This window comes from Sinocyclocheilus anshuiensis, unplaced genomic scaffold, assembly GCF_001515605.1.
Source record: "Sinocyclocheilus anshuiensis isolate Anshui unplaced genomic scaffold, SAMN03320099.WGS_v1.1 scaffold270, whole genome shotgun sequence".
Classification (NCBI taxonomy): Eukaryota; Metazoa; Chordata; class Actinopteri; order Cypriniformes; family Cyprinidae; genus Sinocyclocheilus; species Sinocyclocheilus anshuiensis.
Window position 1 is genome coordinate 457346 of NW_015546041.1, and position 23933 is coordinate 481278.

Genomic DNA, 23933 nt, shown 5'->3' on the forward strand with positions numbered 1-23933 from the left:
TTTTGATATCTTTACATCTAGGGCTGGGCGATATAGCTAAAAAATGTATCAACGATATAATGTTTCATATCGTTCAACATCAATAATTATTGCCATTTTTTATAACCTTTTTTAAAACAAAAAAGAAAAACAGAAAAAAATGTTTACATTTAACCACTGTGTTTTTAATTTACCCAATTTATTGAGATAAACAACACTTTTTTTGTTTTGTTTTAACAGTCAAACACAAATGTATTAAATTGTCAATGCAATGAAATTACTGTCCATAAAAAACGTGCATAACGTCTACATTTATATATATATATATATATATATATATATATCAAATATAATTTCATAAATTATGAACAAAACAGCATCATGTATTTATGCATTGCATAAAAATAAAAAAAAGCAGAATCGCCAATCAAACAGATTGCATTTAAAAACATATGAGACACAGTGAAAAGGCATAAACCTCCACAAATTCACGTGTTTTCTTAACGTTTAAACTATTTTAACTTTGCATGGCTTTCTATACATCTCTTGTGTGACGCGAGTGCAGCAGTCATATTTGTCCGTCTAAAAAAATGTGCTGAATATGCATTCTGTGTGAATGGCTTGGTTTCGGTTTGAACCTAATCAAGATCTTCTCCGCATTGAGCTTCTATATTTCTCTAATATTTTGAATGAATAACGCAGCAGCGTCTCGTGGGCTAAACTAACAAAACATTAAAATGCAACAACATCACTTACATCATCATCACCGCATCTCGCGCGCCACTGATGACGCTCACCTAACATTTGACTCTACCATTTTTAAATTCAAATGCAATTTTTTTTTATTTTAAATCAACTAATATTCATTTTTGTTATTCACAATCTCCTCATCACAGGCAGGCACAGCACTCATGTTCGTGTTTGTGTGAGCTGTCTGCATCACTCATAGCACGTGCCTATATCGTGCGCTACATCTGACATTTTTTCTATCGTTATCGATAGAGTACCATCGATAAATATCGATACCGTTTTATCACCCAGGCCTAGTTACATCCCTATCAGATTGCATCTAGTGTTTGCACTGGAGCGAGGCAGCATGGGACAGGGCTTCTTTCTGTGGGTCAGCAGATCACTAGACTGAGTGAATCTCCTCCCGCAGGCGGTGCAGTGGTAGGGTCTCTCTCCGGTGTGTGCTCCCGAGTGAGTGAAGCCCTTCTCGCAGTGCGAGCAGCTATAGGGTCTCTCTCCGCTGTGGATCTGCTGCTTCAGAGCGCTGGATCTGGTGAAGGTGTCTCCGCACTCGAAGCACATGTGCGCTCGCTCGCCCGCCCGAGTGGATCTTCTGGTGATCGCTGAAGCAGCCCAGCCGCAGAAAGCCCTTCCCGCAGACGCTGCACACGTACGGCTTCTCGTCAGTGTGGATCTTCAGGTGCGTCTTCAGGTTGGACGCCAGAATGAAGCTCTTCCCGCACTGCTGGCATCTGAAGGCTCGTTCTCCCGAGTGCGAGCGCTGGTGGTCTTTGAGGTTGGTGGCGCACTTGAAGCTCTTCCCGCACTGATCGCAAGCGTACGGACGCTCGCCGGTGTGGATGCGAATGTGGCGTTTCAGGTGTCCTCTACAGGTGAAGCTCTTCTGACAGTGAGGGCAGCTGAAGGGCTTGACTCCGGAGTGGATCTTCACGTGTTCGTTGAAGTGTCCTCTATGTGTGAAACTCTTGCCGCACTCGGGGCAGACGAACGCATTACTGGCTTCTTGCGAGGGTTTCTTTTTCGTTTCTGAGCAGCTTTCCGCACTTATGAACAAGTCCCGATGTTTCTTCTCCAGGTCGCTCACTCGGCTTGCTTCTTTCTTTTTTCGCGTGCATCAGCTCTAAAACAAACACAGCAGACGGTCAAAAATCAGTTCACACAGTGAAGCCAAACAGCTGTTATACAAATGCTCTACAAAATGCTGTCTTTCTTCATATTATTTAACAATGTTATTTTAGGACTGTGCCAAAGGCTAAGGTGAAAGTTAAACCACTATCATACATGACAACTAGTAGAAGCAAGTATCTGTGTACAAATATACAGAACATACAAAACAAAAACTCGTTTTGAGAAAAAAATAAATAAAAAAAATTCACTTCTGTGTTATATTTTGAAGAGATGATAAATGACATCCGTGTCCCTGCAGCACAAAAGCAGTTTTAAGTCGCTGGGGGATATTTGTAGCAATAGCCAACAATACATTGTATGGGTCAAAATTATACATTTTTCTTTTATGCCAAAAATCATTAGGATAATAAGTAAAGATCATGTTCCATGAAGATATTTTGTAAATTCCCTACCGTAAATATATCTAAACTTAATTTTTGATTAGTAATATGCATTGCTAAGAACTTCATTTGAACAACTTTAAAGATGATTTTCTCAATATTTAGATTTTTTTGCACCCTCAGATTCCAGATTTTCTAATAGTTGTATCTCAGCCAAATATTGTCCTGTCCTAACAAACCATACATCAATGGAAAGATTATTTATTCAGCTTTCAGGTGATGCATAAATCTCAATTTCGAAAAATTGACCCTTGTGACTGGTTTTGTGCTCCAGGGTCACATATAATGTTTTAGTTCAGTATTTTGCAACTTGTAGTTAAAATTGAATTCTTCCAATTGGATTACTGTTTTCAGTTAGAGTACTTAAAGAAATGGGGGTGTCAAAAACAAGTACACTTCACAAACTCCTGCACACAAATGTAGACTGATGTCCATGCTTTCTAAAAGTGTTAACACGACTTCATCTCGGATTAGACAAAGGCAGGGAATATTAGATGAACGTTTGAGACGCAGAGATGAGCTGGAGGCAGTGAAGCATCCCTCTCCAGTCTCCTGTTAGCATGGCTTTCTAAACAAACTCTGAATGAACTTGACATACTCGTTAATGAAGAACCATTAATCATCACCACCTCTCCGTTCCTCAGTTTCTTCCTCTTTCTCTCCGCATGTCTCTGCAGCACTCTCCTCTTTAACAAACTCCATCTCTACAGTAATAGCTCTCAGATGTTTAATCTGCAGGGTCTCCTGCTTGTTTGGGAAACACACGTTGCGTTGCCACTCTTCTTCTTTATCATTTACAGCAGTTTGCAAACCAACACCGGTGCATTTCCGCCACCTACTGGATGGAGTGAGAAGAAAGAAAAACAGTATATTGACGTAGTAGCCCCTGCTCTTATGACGCTGGTAGATCAACATATTATTGGAAGCATTTAAAAGTTTAAATATATGCCAGCAAACACATTTGTTTAATTATTATTTGATGAAGACTTTTATTTTGCTTCTGGGCGCGGCGTGTGACGTCATGCGCTCAGACTGCAGCTGAAGGGAGGTTTGTGGTGTATGAATAGTTACAAAACATTCTAAAGTAGCTTCCTGTAATTCACAAATGTGCTTCAAATGCATTGCAATATTACTGAAAGCATTCAGCGTAACGTATATGTATATATTATCTTAATGTATATATATAATCATCATCGCCATAGTAATGCTGTTTGTAAAATGCTGTTAGTCTCGGAATGAGCGCATCGTTTCTGACACTAAAGCGCATCCAGGCTTCAGGAACGGGTTTATTTAGCATCGCTGCTTCTTAATAACGTTCAAATATTATCATAATCTCAGACCTGACACAGTCTGGCGTCCAAACAGGCAGGAAAACAGGCAGGTTTAGCAGCTGAGATCTGCATGACATTATTGTGAAAATGGAGTTTGTTAAAGAGGAGAGTGAAGACATGAGTGATGAAGAAACATGCGGAGAGGAAGAGGAAGAATATAAGCAGAGAGGTCTGTGATCATCTTTTATTCTACAATAATGACTGCTGACAGTGAACACATTCTCACACACTTAGACCTTAGAAACCACCGGCGCTGTGAAATTAAACAGTACGTTTTAGTAAAAAATGATATACAGAATCTCAACTAACAGAACATTTTCAAAGTGTTCTGGCAAGGTTCTCTAAATGTTACGAGCAAACATTCTTCCAGTAACCCTAATAGAATGTTCGTTCAAAGTTCTCTTTCATCTCCTCGTGTTCGAGATACACCAATGTCAAGGGCTTCTGCACCTGACCTCTGAAGAAGCATCCTATTGCACCAAGTCTGGCGCTACCTGAGCGCTACCTTTCCTCATTTGACGTCTCGCAACCTCTGGAAAATTACTCGCAGCTCGTTGGTTGACTTTCACTATTCCCCATCTCTTTTGCATGGTTTGCATGCGTCTTAAACACGCTCAAGAAGCCACTGATTTCCCGGAGAACTGTAGCCGTTGCTTGGCGCTCCCGAAGAAGCTCCTGCGTCGGAGGCTTAAGGTGGCCGCCATCTCTCAGACATATGAATCTAAGGGAGTGCAGCCTGCAGAGGGCCTAAAAGCGCATTCCACTAGAGGCATGGCGGCCTCCTGGGCTCTGTTTAAAGGGGTATCCTTGCAGGACATTTGTGCCGCTGCAAGCTGGGACTCTCCACATACATTTGTCAGATACTATCGGCTTGATGTTACCCACAGCCCGGTAGCTCACTTTGTCTTAGGCGTGGGCTTATCGTAGCCTTGTGCCTTTAGGCCTGCTACACCTTTTAAGCTTGGGTTGGCCAGCCTGGCTTATTCATGTCATTAAGCAGGTCATTTGTACCCTCCCCTGACACCATATTATACATTCATATATATGTATGTATGTATATGTCATTGTATATATATGTGACCCTGCACCACAAAACCAGTCATAAGGGTCAATTTTTTTTTTTTTTTATTGAGATTTATACAGCATCCGAAAGCTGAATAAATAGCTTTCCATTGATGTATGGTTTGTTAGTTATATATGCTTACAGCACATGCGTGTTGTCAGGTTTTGTATGCATGTTACCACATGTCATGCTTTTATGTCTAGTATTGCATGCTCACTTTGTGAGAGGTCTGTTACTTTGTGACGTATCAAGCACCGCCTTCCAGGTGACGTCCTCGGGCTTACAGGGCCTCGCTGTGAGTGTATTGTGCAACCATCTCTCCCATAGGTGGATCTCGAACACGAGATGATGAAAGAGAACAATAGGTTACTGTTCGTAACCCCGGTTCTCTGAATCATCGAGTGGAGAGATCCTCGAAGTTTGCCCCGCTTGCTGCACGAGAAGTGAATATGCTCACTGAGGAAAGGTAGCGCGTGCAGGGGATATATGCGCTCGGTTAAGGTGCGGTCCCTTACCTGACATTGGGCACGCGCTCCTGTCTGTCAAGCCAGACTTAGTGCAGTTGGATGCTTCTGCAGAAGTCAGGCCACGGATGCCCTTCCCATTGGTGGACCTCTCCACTCGATGTTTCAGAGAACTGGGGTTACGAACATTGTTACCTGGTTTTTAATAATGTTTAAAAGCGTTTTTATACACTGTTTGTGGAACTTTTTCTGAAACGTTTAAGTCGGATGTTCGTCTGATGTTTTTTAAATGTTACTACTTGTTTCAGAACATCAAGAGAATGTTCAAATGTAACATTCCCATAAAGCGACAGTTCTTCCAAAAATTTAAATTCTGTCATCATTTATACTCCCACACGTCGTTCCAAACTTTCCTTCAGCTGTTGAAAACGAAGAAATTTTGAAGAACGTTGCTAACTTGGCAGTTGATGGTAGTCACTGAGTTACATAGTAGTTTTTTCCATACCATGGCAATCAATGACCACCGTCAACTGTTTGGTTATCAACATTCTTCAAAATATCTTCTTCTGTGTTCAGCAGAGGAAAGAAACTCATACAAGTTTTGAACAAGTGGACGGTGAGTAAATGATGACAGTCTTTTCATTTTTGGGGGAATTATCCCTTAAATGTTTTTTTTTTTTTACTTTTAGAACTAGATGTTTTGAACATTCAGAAAACATTCATGGATAACGTTTTCATAACTCAGTGGGAACATTCTTAGAACATAATTGTTGTTAGCTGGGATGCATCTAAATGATAATAACCAACTATAGCAGCTATATATACACCAGATCAGATGGCATTTTTAGTTTACATTTCACTTGGTCATTCTTGAATTGATCTGGACAATTTAACATGTTTTAGGCCTGATAGAAGTGAAAGAGGAACGTCAAGAGCTGAATGAAGTGGAGCAGAAAGATCAGCATGAGGAACCTCATCAGTTCATAAATGCAAAACAGTCTTGTAGTCGTTCACAGAACGATAATAATCAATCGCAAGAAACATCAGCCAAAAACCTGTTCTCCTGCTCTCAGTGCGGAAAGAGCTTCACTCGTAAAGGACACCTGAAGATCCACACGATCATCCACACAGGTGAGAGACCATACACCTGTCCTCAGTGCGCCAAGAGCTTCACCTGCAAAGGAAGCCTTAAGGATCACTTCAAGATCCACTCCGGAGAAAAGCCTTTCACCTGTCCTCAGTGCGGATGTAGTTTTGCACGACAAGAAGACCTTAAGAGGCACATAAGGATTCACACCGGAGAGAAACCGTTTCCGTGCTCTCAGTGCGGAAAGAGCTTCACCAGTTCTGGAGATCTGAAGAGACACGTAAGAATTCACTCCGGAGAGAAGCCTTTCACCTGCTCTCAGAGAGCTTCACCAGTTCTGGAGATCTGAAGAGACACGTAAGAATTCACTCCGGAGAGAAGCGAGAAGCCTGCTCTCAGTGCGGAAAGAGCTTCACCAGTTCTGGAGATCTGAAGAGACACGTAAGAATTCACTCCGGAGAGAAGCCTTTCACCTGCTCTCAGTGCGGAAAGAGCTTCACGCAGAAGGAAGGTCTGAAGGAACACATGAAAATCCACTCCGGAGAGAAGCCTTTTGCGTGCATGCTGTGCGGGAAGAGCTTCACACATCAAAACAGCACTTTTTCTGAAACGTTTAAGTCGGATGTTCGTCTGATGTTTTTTAAATGTTACTACTTGTTTCAGAACATCAAGAGAATGTTCAAATGTAACATTCCCATAAAGCGACAGTTCTTCCAAAAATTTAAATTCTGTCATCATTTATACTCCCACACGTCGTTCCAAACTTTCCTTCAGCTGTTGAAAACGAAGAAATTTTGAAGAACGTTGCTAACTTGGCAGTTGATGGTAGTCACTGAGTTACATAGTAGTTTTTTCCATACCATGGCAATCAATGACCACCGTCAACTGTTTGGTTATCAACATTCTTCAAAATATCTTCTTCTGTGTTCAGCAGAGGAAAGAAACTCATACAAGTTTTGAACAAGTGGACGGTGAGTAAATGATGACAGTCTTTTCATTTTTGGGGGAATTATCCCTTAAATGTTTTTTTTTTTTTACTTTTAGAACTAGATGTTTTGAACATTCAGAAAACATTCATGGATAACGTTTTCATAACTCAGTGGGAACATTCTTAGAACATAATTGTTGTTAGCTGGGATGCATCTAAATGATAATAACCAACTATAGCAGCTATATATACACCAGATCAGATGGCATTTTTAGTTTACATTTCACTTGGTCATTCTTGAATTGATCTGGACAATTTAACATGTTTTAGGCCTGATAGAAGTGAAAGAGGAACGTCAAGAGCTGAATGAAGTGGAGCAGAAAGATCAGCATGAGGAACCTCATCAGTTCATAAATGCAAAACAGTCTTGTAGTCGTTCACAGAACGATAATAATCAATCGCAAGAAACATCAGCCAAAAACCTGTTCTCCTGCTCTCAGTGCGGAAAGAGCTTCACTCGTAAAGGACACCTGAAGATCCACACGATCATCCACACAGGTGAGAGACCATACACCTGTCCTCAGTGCGCCAAGAGCTTCACCTGCAAAGGAAGCCTTAAGGATCACTTCAAGATCCACTCCGGAGAAAAGCCTTTCACCTGTCCTCAGTGCGGATGTAGTTTTGCACGACAAGAAGACCTTAAGAGGCACATAAGGATTCACACCGGAGAGAAACCGTTTCCGTGCTCTCAGTGCGGAAAGAGCTTCACCAGTTCTGGAGATCTGAAGAGACACGTAAGAATTCACTCCGGAGAGAAGCCTTTCACCTGCTCTCAGTGCGGAAAGAGCTTCACGCAGAAGGAAGGTCTGAAGGAACACATGAAAATCCACACCGGAGAGAAGCTTTTCACGTGCATGCTGTGCGGGAAGAGCTTCACACATCAGCGGAGCTTGAAAAGACACATGAAGGTCCACTCAGGAGAGAAGTTACACCAGTGTCCTGAATGCGGCAGGAGGTTCTCAGAGGCCTGCAATCTCAAAACTCACCTGCTCTCTCACACCGGAGAAAGACCCTTTCACTGTCAGCGCTGCGATAAGAAGTTTTTCCTGGCCGTGCACTTGAAGACGCACATGAGGATTCACGAAGACGAGCGGCGGTACGTGTGCTCTTTCTGCGGGAAGAGCTTTCTGTGGCTTAATGGGTTTAAAGACCATCAGAAAACTCATATCGGCGAGAAACCCTTCGTGTGTTTGGACTGTGGAAGCACTTTCACTAGAGCCGGTGAACTGAAAGTGCATGAACGGATCCACACCGGAGAAAAACCCTACAAGTGCTCACACTGTGAGAAGAGCTTCACAGTTTCAGGAGCCCTTAAAGTGCACGAGAGAGTTCACACCGGAGAGAAACCATATCTCTGTCCCTCCTGCGGGAAGACTTTCAGCCGATACGGAAATCTCGGGAAGCATTTGAAAAAGGCTTGTCCAAAGCTGAGACAGTGAGGAGCAGTGTTGGGGGTAACGCATTACAAGATTACTTTTTTCAAGTAACTAGTAAAGTAATGCATTACTTTTTAATTTACAAGAAAATATCTGGGTTACTTTTTCAAAAAAGTAAACCAGTTACTTTGTTTTCCCATTTATTCACTGACAACTCTCCTGTCCTCATGTTGAGAAAAAGTGGGAGTAAGTGCAAAACTAAATGGTTAGTTCTAGACTAAATGTGAGCATGCTTTTGTGCACTTGCACAAAAAACAGATTCAGTGTTCCTCCAGATGAATAAAGAACAGTGAAATGCAAGCTCAGAATGTGACACAAATCTTCAATAATTAAGTGGTAAATAACACAATATCCTTTATGTATTATTGCTGAAGAGTGTTGAACTTTCTTCTCCTGCGTTCTGCTGTACAGATGTGAATTTACTTTTCCTTCAGCCTGAGGCTTATTCATTTCACTTTTTGGTGTGAAAGAGCTTTTACATTTACCAAAAATAGAACTTTTTATATTAAATACAAGCAAGCAAGCCCTGCCCGGATTTGAAGAGTAACGCAAAAGTAACATAACACATTACTAAGTAACTAACGTAATTAGTTTTTAGGGAGTAACGCAATATTGTAATGCATTACTTTTGAAAGTAACTTCCCCAACACTGGTGAGGAGAGTCACCTTGAAGAGTGTGTCCTCCAAAAGAGCATTTTTGGAAACTTAAAGGAATATTAAGGAAGGACAAAGTATGTGGGATTCTGTGAATGCTACAAAAATTGTAGGAATGCTCTTGTATTATATTCAGAAAAAATTACCTTTTTTTGCACGTGGTAGCATTCGTCAAACAATGCCAATATGTGTCTTTATTTATTTGATCTTAAAAATGTAATTTTGTTCATCGTAGTTCTTCAGATCCATGGGGAACTGAAAAGACTTTCAGTGAGATCCTTTAAAAAAAACACTAGACCAGTCCACAGCTGTTATTATGTGTTTGTGGAGGAAATTAGGTGATTTCTGTATTCCTACTTTGTTTTTATTTGCAAAAATCATGAAAAGATTCCAAATGCTTAGAGTATAGTTAGTTGACGAGTGAAAACGTCATGTGAAAGTGTACTTTCAGACGCCTTAAGAAAGATTCACATCCAGCCAAATGCATCCTTTCCTCTATTTTGTGGGAGTTTTTTGTGGCTTTAACAGGTTTGTCCATCAGAAAACACTTTAATGATGCGTGTGTGTGCTTGGACTGCGACTACTTTTACTAGAGTACTTTTATAATTCAGCAATTTACTCTCCCGTTTTTACAGTTATTTATTTAGCAGACGTTTTTATCCAAACGAGGAATATAACCATCTTTACTTTCTCTCAGAAATATTCTCCAGCCCGTCATCATCTCACACATTACCGATCTGCATTAAAATCAAACACATTGCATGCATTGTGATTTATTTCTTTTTCAACAGGACATTTTCTCTAGTTTCTTGACAGTTGTTTAAGGCTTTTGTGCAATTCCCTGAAAATAAACACATACACAGAGTCAGTTAAATTCTCTGAGATGGTGTTATGTACTTTGATGTACATCATTTGAATTATTAATACATACAGAAATATCATTGGATGTATGAATGGAGGGAGGCCACATATCTCCTTCAGTCCATAAGCCAATAATTGGTAATAATAATGTTACTAATAAAATAACATTGTTGTATCAGTATTTGGATAATGATGTAATAATTTGTCTGATAAGTCAGGCCATCAGAGATCAGGATGGGTTTGTTTCTTCATCAGATTTGGAGAAATGTAGCATTGCATCAGTCTCAGCAATGGATGCTCTGCAGTGAATGGGTGCCGTCAGAATGAGAGTCCAAACAGCTGATAAAAACATCACAATAATCCACAAGTAATCCACAGCACTCCAGTCCATCAGTTAACATCTGGAGAAGACAAAAGCTGAAACAAATCCAGCATTAAGACGAAATCTGCACAGATCAAGCACTGTTTAAACAGCTCTAAACACATATGTGGCTGGATTTTGACGAGAGAGACAACAGCAGATGCACTTGTTCACTGGAGGAAGCGTTATTATGGATTATGGACTGGTGTTTTAGCCGAATGCAACAGTTTGAAGTTAAAAAGACTGCAGATTTGACAGGCTGGTCAGAGAGTTGACGTGCTACTATCACTTAATGTGTACATAAACAAATGCATAATAAAGACTTCAACTTTTGAAAGTAAAGTTTCTTTATTTCCTGAAAGAAGTAAATGAGATGTGCTTTCTCTGCGGTATCATTCAGCAACAGTCCCATGCAGAAGATCAGCCCAGCTAACAAACATATGTGCCAAGAACGTTTTGCAAACATTCCTAGTAAGTTATGAAGACAATATTACTGAATGTTTTTAACTTTCTTCTTGTTTATTTGAATGTTATAAGAACATTCCATTCTGTCATTTTGAAAATGTTCTGAGAACCTTCTATTGTTGTTAGTGAAAAGCGTTGTTGAACAGCTCTGAACACGTTCTGCGCGCATACAAGACGTTCCGAGAACATATTAATACTGCTTTAAGAACGTTCTGTAAACTTCACAAATGGACACAGAGGAGCTCGAGCGTCTGTTTCTGGCCGGTGACGTCATCAGGGTTGCGCCAGGCTGCAGGACACTATCGAGCACAGGTTTGTGTTTAAAGGGAATAATATGCGCGTAAAGTGCGTGAAACATACGTGTTACACGTGACAGATTCGTGTTCACCAAAGCATTCCAGCGACATTGTTATTCTCGATTATTAGATCTAATAGATTACTGTCGGGTATAAATTGCAATGCTTTATTGTGAAGTATATTGTTATGGAAATATTGTAACTTATGGTGAGATGCCTCCATTAATATATATTTCGCCTTTTGTTTTCTTCGTGACGGAGACAGAAAATCTACTTCTACTAGCCTACTGTTATCTGCATACTACTGTAGAGATGGAGTTTGTTAAAGAGGAGAGTGCTGCAGAAACATGTGGAGAGAAAGAGGAAGAAACTGAGGAACGGAGAGGTTGGTGATGATTAATGGTTCTTCATTAATAATAAATTAGGAGCATTAAAGTAACAAAGCTTGCACAGCCAAAATGCTATAAAAATCTCAATTATAGTTATAATTAGGGCTGTCAAGCGATTCAAATCTAATTAATTACACATTGTGCCATTTAATTAATCATACATCAATTGTGGCTAGGAAATTACCCCTTAAAAGATATTTTAAAGTCATTATTGTGTTCAGAGAGAACAGCATTGAATATACGATACAAAAATGTAGCTTTAGAAATAAATATTGTAATTCAGCATTGCATAACTAAGGATAACACATGGGTGTTTATTATTTAATATTGAAATATGATTTTTTTTATTTTTTATGATACTCTAAATATGAAACTAAAACCGCCAGTGTTAATCCGCGAGTCACTGAGTCATTCACTCGACCGATTTGTTCCAATTGATGATTCATTCAGAAACTAAGCAAGCGACTTGCTCAGTTTGGAACTATCTTACTTTTTGCCGTAGAACGCTATTCTAAAATTAGTAATAGTAGTATATTAGTGTGCATTTGCTGATTCAGCAGCTGTCTTTATGAATGAGTCACTGAATCAGTGACTCACTTGATTCGTTTGAAGCTACGGATTGATTCAGTAACAAAACGCCGCTGTGTCTTGCTCAGCAGTTCTGCAGTGACAATTTCATTTGAGCTGAAAAGACAATATTGTGTCTGAAATATAGGCTAACACAATGTGTTCATCAGCAAGTGCATCAACAAAAGATGACCTCCAGGTCTGGGTGGGTAGTGCGTTAAATGTGTTAATCATTTTAATGCATTATTAATTTCTCCAAGATTAATCGCACCGAATTAACATGTTAAATTGACAGCCCTAGTTATTATAGATATATCTGATCTGATGGACATTTTTAGTGCATCAAATATCACTCTATTTGGGATGTTTTGCCTCTGTCGGATTTGTTGCACTTGTTGTTTTTGCCGTTCATTTTAGACCTGACAGAAGAGAAAGATGAAAGTCAAGAACAGAATGAGGTGAAGGAGAAGCAACAGAATCAGAAATCTCATGATTTAGTAAGCGGGGGAAAGTCTTCTAGCTCCTCAGACACTGTTTCACAAAAAAGAGCAGACGCTAAAGGCTCGTTCTCCTGCTCTCAGTGCGGAAAGAGGTTCACTCGTAAAGGACACCTGGAGGGTCACATGGTGATCCACACAGGTGAGAGACCATACACCTGTCCTCAGTGCGCCAAGAGCTTCACCTGCAAAGGAAGCCTTAAGGATCACTTCAGGATCCACACCGGAGAGAGACCTTTCACCTGTCCTCAGTGCGAAAAGAGCTTCACAAACTCAGGAGGATTGAAGAGGCATGTTCGGATTCACACCGGAGAGAGGCCTTTCACCTGCCGTCAATGTGCAAAGAGCTTCCCGAGCTCAGGAGAGCTGAAGAGACACATACGGATTCACTCGCGAGAGAGACCTTACACCTGCCCTCAGTGCGGAAAGAGCTACAAACAGAAGGAGGTTCTGAGGGAACACGCCAAAATCCACTCCGGAGAGAAGCCTTTCACCTGCATGCTGTGCGGGAAGAGCTTCACACAACAGAGCACACTCAAAGTTCACATGAAGGTCCACTCAGGAGAGAAGTTACACCAGTGTCCTGAATGCGGCAGGAGGTTTTCAGAGGCCTGCAATCTCAAAACTCACCTGCTCTCTCACACCGGAGAAAGACCCTTTCACTGTCAGCGCTGCGATAAGAAGTTTTTCCTGGCCGTGCACTTGAAGACGCACATGAGGATTCACGAAGACGAGCGGCGGTACGTGTGTTCGTTCTGCGGGAAGAGCTTTCTGTGGCTGCACGGTTTTAAAGACCACCAGAAAACTCATATCGGCGAGAAACCCTTCGTGTGTCTGGACTGTGGGAAAACCTTCGCTAGAGCCGCCGAACTGAAAGTGCATGAACGGATCCACACCGGAGAAAACCCCTACAAGTGCTCACACTGTGAGAAGAGCTTCACTCAGTCATCTGGACTGAAAGTGCATGAGAGAGTTCACACCGGAGAGAAACCATACCTCTGTCCCTCCTGCGGGAAGACTTTCAGCCGATACGGGAGTTTAGGAAAGCATTTAAAAAAGGCTTGTCCAAAGCTGAGACAGTGAGCAAGATTCAACACTTTTGGATTTTTATTTTTTACCCCAAGAAAAGACCATATGTGTCCCTGCAGCACAAAAGCAGTCTTAAGTCGCTGGGGTATATTTGTAGCAATAGCCAACAATACATTGTATGGGTCAAAATTATAAATTTTTCTTTTATACCAAAAATCATTAGGATATTAAGTAAAGATCATGTTCCATGAAGATATTTAGTAAATTTCCTACCGTAAATATATCAAAACTTAATTTTTGATTAGTAATATGCATTGCTAAGAACTTAATTTGAGCAACTTTAAAGATGATTTTCTCAATATTTAGATTTTTTTGCACCCTCAGATTCCAGATTTTCAAATAGTTGTATCTCAGCCAAATATTGTCCTATCCTAACAAACCATACATCAGTGGAAAGCTATTTAATCAGCTTTCAGATGATGCATAAATCTCAATTTCACAAAATTGACCCTTATGACTGGTTTTGTGGTCCTGGGTCACGTTTAGGATATTTAAGGGAGGTCGAAGTATTAGTTTAGAAATACCGGCCAACTGTGCTCAAGTCCTCCTGGGAAGTTCGTACTTATGAGTTGACAAGTCGTAATTACCGCGTCAGGTGCGTTCAAGTCACTTTGGTCGGAACAAGATGCCGATTTAACTTTTCTACATAATTTTTTTTAACTATTAGGGGTGTCCCCAACTAAGTATTTTCATAGTCGAATCAGAATTGTCGAATCTTGCCGATAGTCGACTGATAGTCGAATCATATGTTTGTGGGGGGAATACATTACCAAGAGTCAAGCATAGCCGACTGCCACATAAAACTCTGTATGCTCGCCTTAATATGAGCTGCTGTGAAAACTGCTCAAACACAGCTAGTTTTATCCAGCCCCGGTTCCAGAATTAAATACTGAGGATGCTTTAGAAAGTGTGCTCTAGCAACAACTCGCGTACATTTTCACGTATATTTTTGTCCCATCCATATTGCTCTTTCAAATGTGTGTATCCCGCATAAATATGCGGATGTCATTCCCAAAACGTTCCCACTCGTAATAACGACTTTGTGGTGGCGTTCAACTCATAAATACACTCAATCCGACATGACTTGAACGCACCATTACAGTATTCACATTTCTTTGCATGTGGTAGCATTTATCAAACTATACAAGCATCAGTGTATTTGCCTTTCTAATGTCTTTAAAATGTAATTTTGTTAACTATAGCTCTTCAGTACTGACAATGATTTCACAGTATACTTTTTATTGCATAAATCAATCAAGCTTGAATGTGTACTAGTTTATGCTTGAGTAGGTTACATTAATCATGTGAATAAATCGCTTAATGGACTGATAAACGCATCGGCAACATAAAGTAGCATGCAGTGACTTCTTCAGTGAGCTCAAAGAGCTGATCTGTTTCTAATTAACCGTTTTTGTAACATTGTATCTTACAGCTTTATTGTAACACTGCTGATTCCTGCTCTGATGGAAACATTGTATGTTGTCGTTTATGTATGCTGAACCTGGTTTATAGCAACACTACAAACTGTGCCTTTAAATTCCTCCTCGCTGCACCAGATGGAGCTTCAAGCCTGAAACTGAAGGAGAAACTCGGATATAAAAACATCTTTTGTCTTGTCATGTGTTCGCAGAGCCAGTGTTAGTGTCGTATTCAGAGTCTTCCGGATCCTGCCTGTTCCAATCATGCACTCAATTACTCTTTTGCATTCATTTGCCTGTCCTGCCTGGCTTCTTGTGTTTCTGAATGCTGTCTGCCTGCCTTTGCTCTGAATTGTCTGTGTTAAAATATCTAACAGTCACTTTATTAAAATGAAGAATATGAATTCCAAACGTGTCTGTAAGCCTGATCCTGTTGCAAACCAAGCCTGGGTTTGTAGTTGGATCATTGATTCATGTGGGGACTTTCTGATTTTTGGTGTTTATTGGGCCTAGATGCACACTGATTTGAGTCTTAAATGTTTTGTTTAGATTTGACATTCTTCAATGCATCTGATCATATGGTTCAAATGTATGTTAACAACTATGTATTGACTTTGATGCACTAATTTGTTATTACAAATCTGAAATATTGCTAGGGCTGGAAGAAATACCTTGCTTAGCCCTACAAACAAACAATAAATAAACAACATCAAATACGTAAAAATATATCGTGGCCAATGGCGCATTCTACATCGATAACTATAACTTCAATTTTCTACATTTATTTATTTTGAGTATTTATTTATTTATTTTTAAAATCCTTTTTAAAAGACAAGACACGTTTTAGTTATGTGTTACAGATGAGCAAACTACAAAATTAAACATTTCCGATGAAAACGTTCACGTCAAACAAAGAGTATAGAAGCCTCTGAGTCAGGGCGGACTTTTATTTTGCTATTGTGACGCCGTGCGTGCTGCGTCATCGGCTCGGGCGCCAGTTTACGGAAGGAGGAGTGTTTTGTATTGAAGGAGCGCTTCTGCATTGGTCGATTATAACGCCGCACGAAACTTTTGACGTGTTTTGAAGATGCACAAGATGTTAAAGATTGTTCTGAGGCAGCAATGTTGGTTACTGAATGTAGTATTTTGGAGCTTTGTGTCGAGCGCTAATGGTTTCTCGTAAATGGCGCCAAAACTGATGTTATTTTCTGTGAGTAAAGCAGCGAATCCACACATGAGGAAAACATGAGAATGTGTATCAGCCATGTATTCATAAATAATAAGCGTGATAAAGTCTGGTTTCCAAACAAGCAGGAGAAACTCCAGGTTTAACAGTCGAGATAGATAGACTGCTGTGAAGATGGAGTTTGTTAAAGAGGAGAGTGCTGCAGAAACATGTGGAGAGAAAGAGGAAGAAACTGAGAAACGGAGAGGTTGGTGTCATTTTGAGTCTTCTTTAATGTCACTTGACAGCTGGACATGGGTGGGTTGTTTTTCCAAAAGATAGGAACTTGTCAAATAACATGTACCATATTTGATGGCATTAACATAATTTAAAGGGACAGTTCACCCAAAAAAATGAAAATTCTGTCATCATCTACTCACCCACAAATTATTCCACACCTGTATGCATTTATTTATTTTGTTTAACATAAAATAAGATATTTAAAAAAATGTTGGTAACCAAACCCCATTGACTTCCATATGAAAAGTATGGACCAGCAAATATTTGGTTACCCACAATCTTCTTTTAACCCTATAAGCACATGAAACGGTTAAAAACAAACATTTAGTCTTTGACAGTCCATTGACATAACTATTTTGTGTTCATTTTAGACCTGGTGGAAGTGAAAGAGGAAAGTGAAGAACTGAATGAAGGGGAGGAGAAACGGCAGAATCAGGAACCTCAACGTTTCATACGTGGAGAAAAATTTTTTAGTTGCTCTCAGAGTGAAAATAATTCCTCACCAGAGCCCAATAATTCGTTCATGTGTCCTCAGTGTGGAAAGAGCTTTACTTGCAAAAGAGACCTTAAGAGGCACATAAGGATTCACACCGGAGAGAAACCGTTTCCGTGCTCTCAGTGCGAAAAGAGTTTCGCAAATTCTGGAGATCTGAAGAGACACGTAAGAATTCACTCCGGAGAGAAGCCTTTCACCTGCTCTCAGTGCGGAAAGAGCTTCACGCAGAAGGAAGGTCTGAAGGAACACATGAAAATCCACTCCGGAGAGAAGCCTTTTGCGTGCATGCTGTGCGGGAAGAGCTTCACACATCAAAACAGCTTGAAAAGACACATGAAGGTCCACTCAGGAGAGAAGTTACACCAGTGTCCTGAATGCGGCAGGAGGTTCTCAGAGGCCTGCAATCTCAAAACTCACCTGCTCTCTCACACCGGAGAAAGACCCTTTCACTGTCAGCGCTGCGATAAGAAGTTTTTCCTGGCCGTGCACTTGAAGACGCACATGAGGATTCACGAAGACGAGCGGCGGTACGTGTGTTCGTTCTGCGGGAAGAGCTTTCTGTGGCTTAATGGGTTTAAAGACCACCAGAAAACTCATACTGGCGAGAAACCCTTCGTGTGTTTGGACTGTGGAAGCACTTTCACTAGAGCCGGTGAACTGAAAGTGCATGAACGGATCCACACCGGAGAAAAACCCTACAAGTGCTCACACTGTGAGAAGAGCTTCACAGTTTCAGGAGCCCTTAAAGTGCACGAGAGAGTTCACACCGGAGAGAAACCATATCTCTGTCCCTCCTGCGGGAAGACTTTCAGCCGATACGGAAATCTCGGGAAGCATTTGAAAAAGGCTTGTCCAAAGCTGAGACAGTGAGGAGGTTCACCTCCAGGTATAGGCTTGTCCATGTGAATTGAATGCAGACGGGAGAGTTCGTACATATAGCCTGTTAGCTATGACTTGCCAATCAACTAACATGATCATTATAAAAGCAATACATTTACATACACAAACCTGAAAATCGGAATATCAACTATTTTACAATCTAGGAATAGTTCACCCTTAAATGAAAATGTCAGAATGAGAGTCTAAACAGCTGATAAAAACCACAATAATTCACACCACCCATCAGTTAACATCTGGAGAAGACAAACGCTGAAACTAATCCAGCATTAAGATGTTTTTAACTCAAATACATCAAGTCCATAATCCATAATAACTCTTCCTCCAGTGAAAAAGTGCATCTCCTGTTGTCTCTCACATCACAATCTGGCTGCATATTTGTTTAGAGCTGTTTTAGCTAATAATAATTTTGCTCTGACTACCGATAGCTGCTCGCATAAAATTCAAGGCATTGATGTTTGCCTGCAGAACAAACACTGGCTCTGCAGCCATTTACAGGGCCGTTGGCTCCTATAAGAAACTAAATTAGGCGCCAAATTATTTTTTTAGGTGCCACAGAATAAGTGTGTTTTATTTTTTTAAACTTTAACATTTCAGTCATATTGTCATGTGTTTATGTCTCACTTCTTGTCTTTATCAGCATTTTAGGGTGCTTTCACACCTGGCCCGTTGTTTGGGAACCTGGTGCGTTTCCCCCGTTAGCTCGGTTCGTTTGGGCATATGTGAACACGGCAATCGCGCTCGGATCCGCACCAAAACAATCGGTCCGAGATCGCCTGAACGAGGTGGTCTCGGCTCGATTGGAAACGATCTCTGTTGCGGTTCGGTTGTAGTGAGAAAGCAATCCGATCCAACGGACCAACGAACCAGGCTATATCACAATGTATAATTGGTAATTATGTAAGTTCCGTGAAAAGCATTAGCTTTGTTGTTTTGCTAACACCTCAAAATGAACCTGTGAATGTCTGTGTGTGAGCACGTCTTCGCCATTCAAAATCAAAGTGCACTTTTTCATTTTATAATGCCGTCTCATTGCTCTTCTTCCTAGTAGGTGCATTTTAAAAATGTTTTCCAGATGAATCCTGGTCAAAGTGATAAATTAATATAACGACATATACAAAAAAACAATAAGCCCGCGAAGCTGTTGTCGTTGCATCCTGACGGATGACGTGTGACAGCTCAGTGGAAACCCGGAAAATAAACTGTGAAACTTTGACCAATGAGAGAACAGTTTACTCGGACGTGACTTGTATTAACAAATTTGGTGCATTTAGAAACTTTGCCGTGTGAAAGCGAACCGCACCAAGAATAAAAACCAACCTGTTTCGGAACAAAGCAATCGATCTACAGGTGTGAAAACACCATTAATCCATCTTGTAGATGTCCTGGGAACTACAGGTTCACTTAAAGTGGGAACTAAACATCTTTTCCAACTATATACAGTCACAAAGATTTGTTTATTACACAGATTCTGTGCCAATATCACTGACCATAATGTCAGCATCACTTGGCCATTGAGTATAGTTTGTGCTCCTCATTGCATCCTATAAATGTAGTTATATGTCTTTGAAACATCCAGCCTTTCAATTTTATAGGAGGTCTTGAATTTTATCTTTAGCTCCTCACATTATCTTATCATGTAGACGACTCCTCTTTATAGTTATTTTTCGAGCTGACTGATGAGCTTATGAATGTCGAACGGTTATTCTGAGGTAAATGATTGTTACGTGGCATTGTTTACAAGCTTTACACATTTTCCGCAGCTTGTAACGCTAAGCGATTACATGAGACATTTCAGTAAGTTATACTGTAGACTATCTTATAAAATAGCCTACCTTGTGATGTTCATTCATGTTTATTTCGTACTATAGTGGTAAAGATATGATGGGTTCACGTGCCGCTTGAACTGAGGCGCTAAAGCAATCGCTCACGTTGAAGAACGCCAAAACGGTTTATTGTTTAAACTTCGTTATGAATTCAGCAGAATTTTAAAGCTGATATTTTGTTTATTAAACGGTAACGGAGCACAAAGCTTATTACGATTACTAGAGGGCAAGTATGCTAACAGAATTAACAGAACACAGCATATAGACTAAAGATAACAAGAAGCCATAATATTGATTATAAACGAGAACTGTTAACGATATTGCCAATATCCACACAGCTGACAGCTTTACCTGTTGTAGTTTGTTCAGGTTGTGCACGAAATAGGCACTGCTTTTCTGCACTTGTACTTTGCACGTCTCCGTCGTTTCGATCTCTCTCGCGCTGAACAACTGGAGCTTCTTTTAGCAGGTGTGCCGTCAGCGCTGGCATAAAACAATTAAGAAAAAAGACATTACATGCAAATTTTCATATCTAACGTGTACATTTATATAGTCACCAGTGGCGACCTCAGCAAAAACTTCACTCGCAAATTTATATTTTTGGTCGCAAATGTGACCGTTTTAAGCCCGAAACACACTGTGGGATTTTGGGCTGTCCCAGACGAAAGATTGTCATCGTGAAACAATCGTGGCGATTTCTGTGATCGTGGCTCCTAATCGGTGGTCCTGTGTCGTACAGTGAGAGAGCATGATCATCGCACCGTGTGTTTGCTGCTACGATCCACGTTTACTGACCAACCAATAAAAATGCGACATCAACGCGCTAAAACATAAAGCTGCTTACCTCAAGCTCTTGTGCCTTCCTCTTTCGCCGCTTCCACTTTAACATAAAAAACACAACTGCTAAAGTGTGATTTATCATGTTCTTTTTGTTTACCACGAGTGCATGCTGATGACGTTTTATTCTTCTATAGAAACATTGGTCGTAGTGTACGAGTCAGTAGGTGTCATCATCGTACGGTCTACACACACGTAGCCAAGTTCATTAGATCCATGTCGCACAGTGTGACATGCAGTGATCTTATAGGATTGCTAAAATCCTGCAGTGTGTCTCGGGCTTTAGTCACGGTTTGGAGCCCTGCATTTACCTAAATTCAGTACTTCAGACTTATGTGTCCTCCAGAAGCTTGCGTTCTGCGAGTGAACGGCGCTTTATTGTTCATCCCAAAGAGGCACAAAATCACTTTCACAGACTTTTACATTAACTGTTCCCTCCTGGTGGAATAACCTGCCCAACTCAATCCCAGCAGCTGAGTCCTTAGCCATCTTCAAGAATCGGCTACGTTGAAGAACGCCAAAACGGTTTATTGTTTAAACTTCGTTATGAATTCAGCAGAATTTTAAAGCTGATATTTTGTTTATTAAACGGTAACGGAGCACAAAGCTTATTACGATTACTAGAGGGCAAGTATGCTAACAGAATTAACAGAACACAGCATATAGACTAAAGATAACAAGAAGCCATAATATTGATTATAAACGAGAACTGTTAACGATATTGCCAATATCCACACAGCTGACAGCTTTACCTGTTGTAGTTTGTTCAGGTTGTGCACGAAATAGGCACTGCTTTTCTGCACTTGTACTTTGCACGTCTCCGTCGTTTCGATCTCTCTCGCGCTGAACAACTGGAGCTTCTTTTAGCAGGTGTGCCGTCAGCGCTGGCATAAAACAATTAAGAAAAAAGACATTACATGCAAATTTTCATATCTAACGTGTACATTTATATAGTCACCAGTGGCGACCTCAGCAAAAACTTCACTCGCAAATTTATATTTTTGGTCGCAAATGTGACCGTTTTAAGCCCGAAACACACTGTGGGATTTTGGGCTGTCCCAGACGAAAGATTGTCATCGTGAAACAATCGTGGCGATTTCTGTGATCGTGGCTCCTAATCGGTGGTCCTGTGTCGTACAGTGAGAGAGCATGATCATCGCACCGTGTGTTTGCTGCTACGATCCACGTTTACTGACCAACCAATAAAAATGCGACATCAACGCGCTAAAACATAAAGCTGCTTACCTCAAGCTCTTGTGCCTTCCTCTTTCGCCGCTTCCACTTTAACATAAAAAACACAACTGCTAAAGTGTGATTTATCATGTTCTTTTTGTTTACCACGAGTGCATGCTGATGACGTTTTATTCTTCTATAGAAACATTGGTCGTAGTGTACGAGTCAGTAGGTGTCATCATCGTACGGTCTACACACACGTAGCCAAGTTCATTAGATCCATGTCGCACAGTGTGACATGCAGTGATCTTATAGGATTGCTAAAATCCTGCAGTGTGTCTCGGGCTTTAGTCACGGTTTGGAGCCCTGCATTTACCTAAATTCAGTACTTCAGACTTATGTGTCCTCCAGAAGCTTGCGTTCTGCGAGTGAACGGCGCTTTATTGTTCATCCCAAAGAGGCACAAAATCACTTTCACAGACTTTTACATTAACTGTTCCCTCCTGGTGGAATAACCTGCCCAACTCAATCCCAGCAGCTGAGTCCTTAGCCATCTTCAAGAATCGGCTAAAGATACAGTACATCTCGCACTAGCACTCCCTATTCTATTTCTATTTGACCTACTTTTCTTTTTATTTATTAAAAAAATCCTTGACCCTCGAACACTAGCACTCTCTATTCTTTTTCTATTCTATCTACTCTTGCTGCTTGTACTGTGTTAGACTAACTGGGACTTGTCACAGCACTTATGTATTATTGCTCTTTTGTTGGTTTGATTGCTTCCATTGTCCTCATTTGTAAGTCACTTTGGATAAAAACGTCTCCTAAATGGCTAAATGTAATGTAAATGGTGCTTAACCTGTACATATTTCTCTCATGATTGAGACTAGATGACTGGAGGAAGTTGTATTATGGCTTACAGACTTGGATTTGAGTTAAAAGCGTCTTAATGCTGGATGTGTTTCAGCTTTGGTCTTCTCCAGATGTTAACTGATGGACTGGAGTGCTGTGGATTATTGTGATGTTTTTATCAGCTGTTTGGACTCTCATTCTGACGGCACCCATTCACTGCAGAGCATGCATTGGTCATCACAAAGTGTCACATGACTGCTTGAAGCTTCGCTATGGAAATAGGAATGTGATTCGTTCTATAGTATATCTATAATACTGCTTTCAGAAGTTAAAACTTCTTAAAAACCATAATAGTGATGAGTAGAGGCACTTATAAACGTAATGCGTGACGAAATTGGTTATAAAGGTTTAGCCAGTTGAGGTTACGTATAACGCGGATGTGGAGTTAGACGCCGAGGACATTGCAAATGACTTTAAACACACAAATTCTAATCATGATCAGTATGATGCAGCACAGATGGCTGATTTGACCTTTTTAAGCACAATCGCAGTGACAAATATTGGATATAATACAGTGTATAATACCAAATATGTAACAGTACCAGCCTGGGGAGGTTTGGCTTTGGCTTTATTTTGGATGTTGTAACTTTTACAGTCAACCCAAGTGTTTTAACCAATAAATTAATGTTTTAACCATTTTAATTTCATATGCATTAACCTTTCACGGAACATACATGTATTTCTTCTTTATAAACAATGGGAATTATTTTATAATAACTGTTTTTGGAGGACTGTTACATTAATACTTCTCAACAGATTGTTAGCTCCACAGTTTTCTGAAATGGTATGATAAATTATACATCTGTTTTGGAGAGAAGTGGTTTTATTTTGCAGATGATGTTTCACCTGCCTTCTCTTTCCTTTCTGTTTATCCTCGAATTTCTCTAGATGTTTATTCTAAATGAGAAGAGGCTGGGCCTTGATCAATTTGGCTTTATGTAAAAATATATTGTTTTTATACACTTGGCCTAAAAACCATTCGCTTCACACTCCCGTCCGCTGGCGGCGCTAAAGCGACAAGAAAAAAACCGTGTTTGCCAACTGACGCTAAAACTCAAGAAGAA

The 23933-nt window shown here is 40.4% G+C and overlaps 3 protein-coding genes and 1 pseudogene across 3 annotated transcripts; 3 read left to right on the top strand and 1 right to left on the bottom strand.

Annotated features, from left to right (window-relative positions):
• Positions 1 to 1023: 1023 nt before the first annotated feature.
• On the bottom strand, positions 1024 to 2999 carry LOC107698934 (gastrula zinc finger protein XlCGF49.1-like). Its single transcript, XM_016500076.1, has 3 exons — positions 2924 to 2999; positions 1379 to 1824; positions 1024 to 1290 (listed from the first exon to the last, which is right to left on the bottom strand). The coding sequence occupies exons 1-3, from the start codon at positions 2997 to 2999 to the stop codon at positions 1027 to 1029; spliced, it is 786 nt and encodes a 261-aa protein (XP_016355562.1). The 3' UTR covers positions 1024 to 1026.
• A 716-nt stretch (positions 3000 to 3715) lies between these two features.
• Positions 3716 to 8678, top strand: LOC107698936 (gastrula zinc finger protein XlCGF26.1-like; annotated as a pseudogene).
• A 2937-nt stretch (positions 8679 to 11615) lies between these two features.
• znf1008 (zinc finger protein 1008) lies at positions 11616 to 13839 on the top strand. Its single transcript, XM_016500077.1, has 2 exons — positions 11616 to 11688; positions 12677 to 13839. Exons 1-2 carry the CDS (start codon positions 11616 to 11618, stop codon positions 13837 to 13839), a joined length of 1236 nt encoding a protein of 411 aa, XP_016355563.1.
• Positions 13840 to 16587: 2748 nt separating this feature from the next.
• LOC107698956 (gastrula zinc finger protein XlCGF8.2DB-like) lies at positions 16588 to 18322 on the top strand. Its single transcript, XM_016500098.1, has 2 exons — positions 16588 to 16696; positions 17100 to 18322. The coding sequence occupies exons 1-2, from the start codon at positions 16624 to 16626 to the stop codon at positions 18092 to 18094; spliced, it is 1068 nt and encodes a 355-aa protein (XP_016355584.1). The 5' UTR covers positions 16588 to 16623; the 3' UTR covers positions 18095 to 18322.
• Positions 18323 to 23933: the final 5611 nt, after the last annotated feature.

Coding starts and splice junctions, on each gene's coding strand:
- LOC107698934 (XM_016500076.1), bottom strand. CDS start 2,999: ATGGAGTTTGTTAAAGAGGAGAGTGCTGCAGAGACATGCGGAGAGAAA. Junction 1,825..2,923: donor AACTGAGGAACGGAGAGGTG/GTGATGATTAAT, acceptor GAAAAAAGAAAG/AAGCAAGCCGAGTGAGCGAC. Junction 1,291..1,378: donor ACACTGACGAGAAGCCGTAC/GTGTGCAGCGTC, acceptor GAGCGAGCGCAC/ATGTGCTTCGAGTGCGGAGA.
- znf1008 (XM_016500077.1), top strand. CDS start 11,616: ATGGAGTTTGTTAAAGAGGAGAGTGCTGCAGAAACATGTGGAGAGAAA. Junction 11,689..12,676: donor AGAAACTGAGGAACGGAGAG/GTTGGTGATGAT, acceptor CGTTCATTTTAG/ACCTGACAGAAGAGAAAGAT.
- LOC107698956 (XM_016500098.1), top strand. CDS start 16,624: ATGGAGTTTGTTAAAGAGGAGAGTGCTGCAGAAACATGTGGAGAGAAA. Junction 16,697..17,099: donor AGAAACTGAGAAACGGAGAG/GTTGGTGTCATT, acceptor TGTTCATTTTAG/ACCTGGTGGAAGTGAAAGAG.